The 1,266-nt window shown below is 45.6% G+C and overlaps 1 protein-coding gene across 1 annotated transcript in view; it reads right to left on the reverse strand.

Annotated features, from left to right (window-relative positions):
• The window catches only part of LOC108252662, a 10,652-nt gene extending 9,396 nt beyond the window's left edge, over positions 1 to 1,256 (reverse strand). Inside the window, exon 1 of the mRNA XM_017444988.2 lies at positions 942 to 1,256. Coding sequence (XP_017300477.1) covers positions 942 to 1,112 — 171 coding nt within the window. The 5' untranslated portion in view covers positions 1,113 to 1,256. The remainder of the gene's footprint in view (positions 1 to 941) is intronic.
• Positions 1,257 to 1,266: the final 10 nt, after the last annotated feature.

Consider the following 1,266-nt stretch of genomic DNA (forward strand, 5'->3'; position numbering starts at 1 on the left):
TTGCTATGCTTCGCGTTCTACACAAGAAAATTTCAGGCGGCTATCATGGCCCTGTTCAAGCCCACCTTTCGACAGCGAACTGCAGCGGTATCGTCTGGTTGAGAGGATCTCATGACAGTGTTTGTACGTCACTTGGAATGCCTGCGTCACCTCCTCCAGGTCAAGAACGTGTACTTCTTCATGAAACTCCTCCAGTGGCGGCCCCGCACACTGGCGTTATCACAGAACAAGATTCAGCCCACTCAGGTCGAGCACCATCTGAGATGACAAGGAGACGAGTGTGAGCTGAAAAAATCTAGTATTGATTAAATTAAATGAGGCTTTTTTTAAACTGTTGACATAGTATCCTATTTTAGTAAGTTAAAGTATTAGTTCGTAAGTAAGTGTTACGGATATAAGTTTAGCACACAGTTTGTAAAGGGTCCGGCCCATGTATGATTTTAACATGAAATAAATGAAAATAAAATGTTGTTGTTTGTTTTTAACGTTTCCGACAGCATCAGCTTCACAATTCCCGTTTCCAAATCTAGGAACTTCGCCACCACCACGGGGATCAGTCCAGAGGGATGTGTTGGATCCAGAGTTGTTGGGTTTGGATGGGCAGGAGAACAAGTGCCAAACATCGTGGTTGGGACTCAGGCAGAGAGGACAGGTGTCTGCCTTACTGGAGGGGTCGAAGTCTGGCCTTGCTGTAGTTTAATTAAGAGTTTGCACCATCCGGACCGAAGCTGAGCCAAGGTGCATCGTGTGGATCTTGGGAGGCTCTTTTCTGACTCATCTACTTCTGGCAGTGCGTTGGTTCCAAGGACTTTATTAGGGCTGTACCCTTCGATTACAGTGTTGACAGTATTGGTGTGGATACGTTGAAGGATGGATTTGTAGTTGTCACTGTTTGGTTCTTCATCTTCCAGGTGCCGTTCCTGCAGAATGGGTAAGTACTGGTTGGAGAGTGATCTTCTGATTTTCCTTGGTGGTTGAGGAGCTGTAGTAATGATATTACAAGGGTGGTTGGGTAGAAGACAGGAGACGAGATATTGAAGGGAGAGGAGCTCGTTGTGTGGTTGAACAGGCAGGACTTGTGATTCACTGTGAAGATGGTCTTGGTGGCTCATTAGATGGCATCCAGTGGCGATTCGAAGAGCATTGTTCTGAGGAGTTTGTAGTTTACTCCAGTTGGTCTTGCTTATGTGAGGTGACCAAATGGGGGCAGCATAATTAATTACGGATCTTCCAATGGCTTTGTAAGTGGTGACAATTATCTCTTTT

The sequence above is a fragment of the Diaphorina citri genome, unplaced genomic scaffold (genome assembly GCF_000475195.1).
Source record: "Diaphorina citri unplaced genomic scaffold, Diaci psyllid genome assembly version 1.1 scaffold714, whole genome shotgun sequence".
Taxonomy (NCBI): Eukaryota; Metazoa; Arthropoda; class Insecta; order Hemiptera; family Psyllidae; genus Diaphorina; species Diaphorina citri.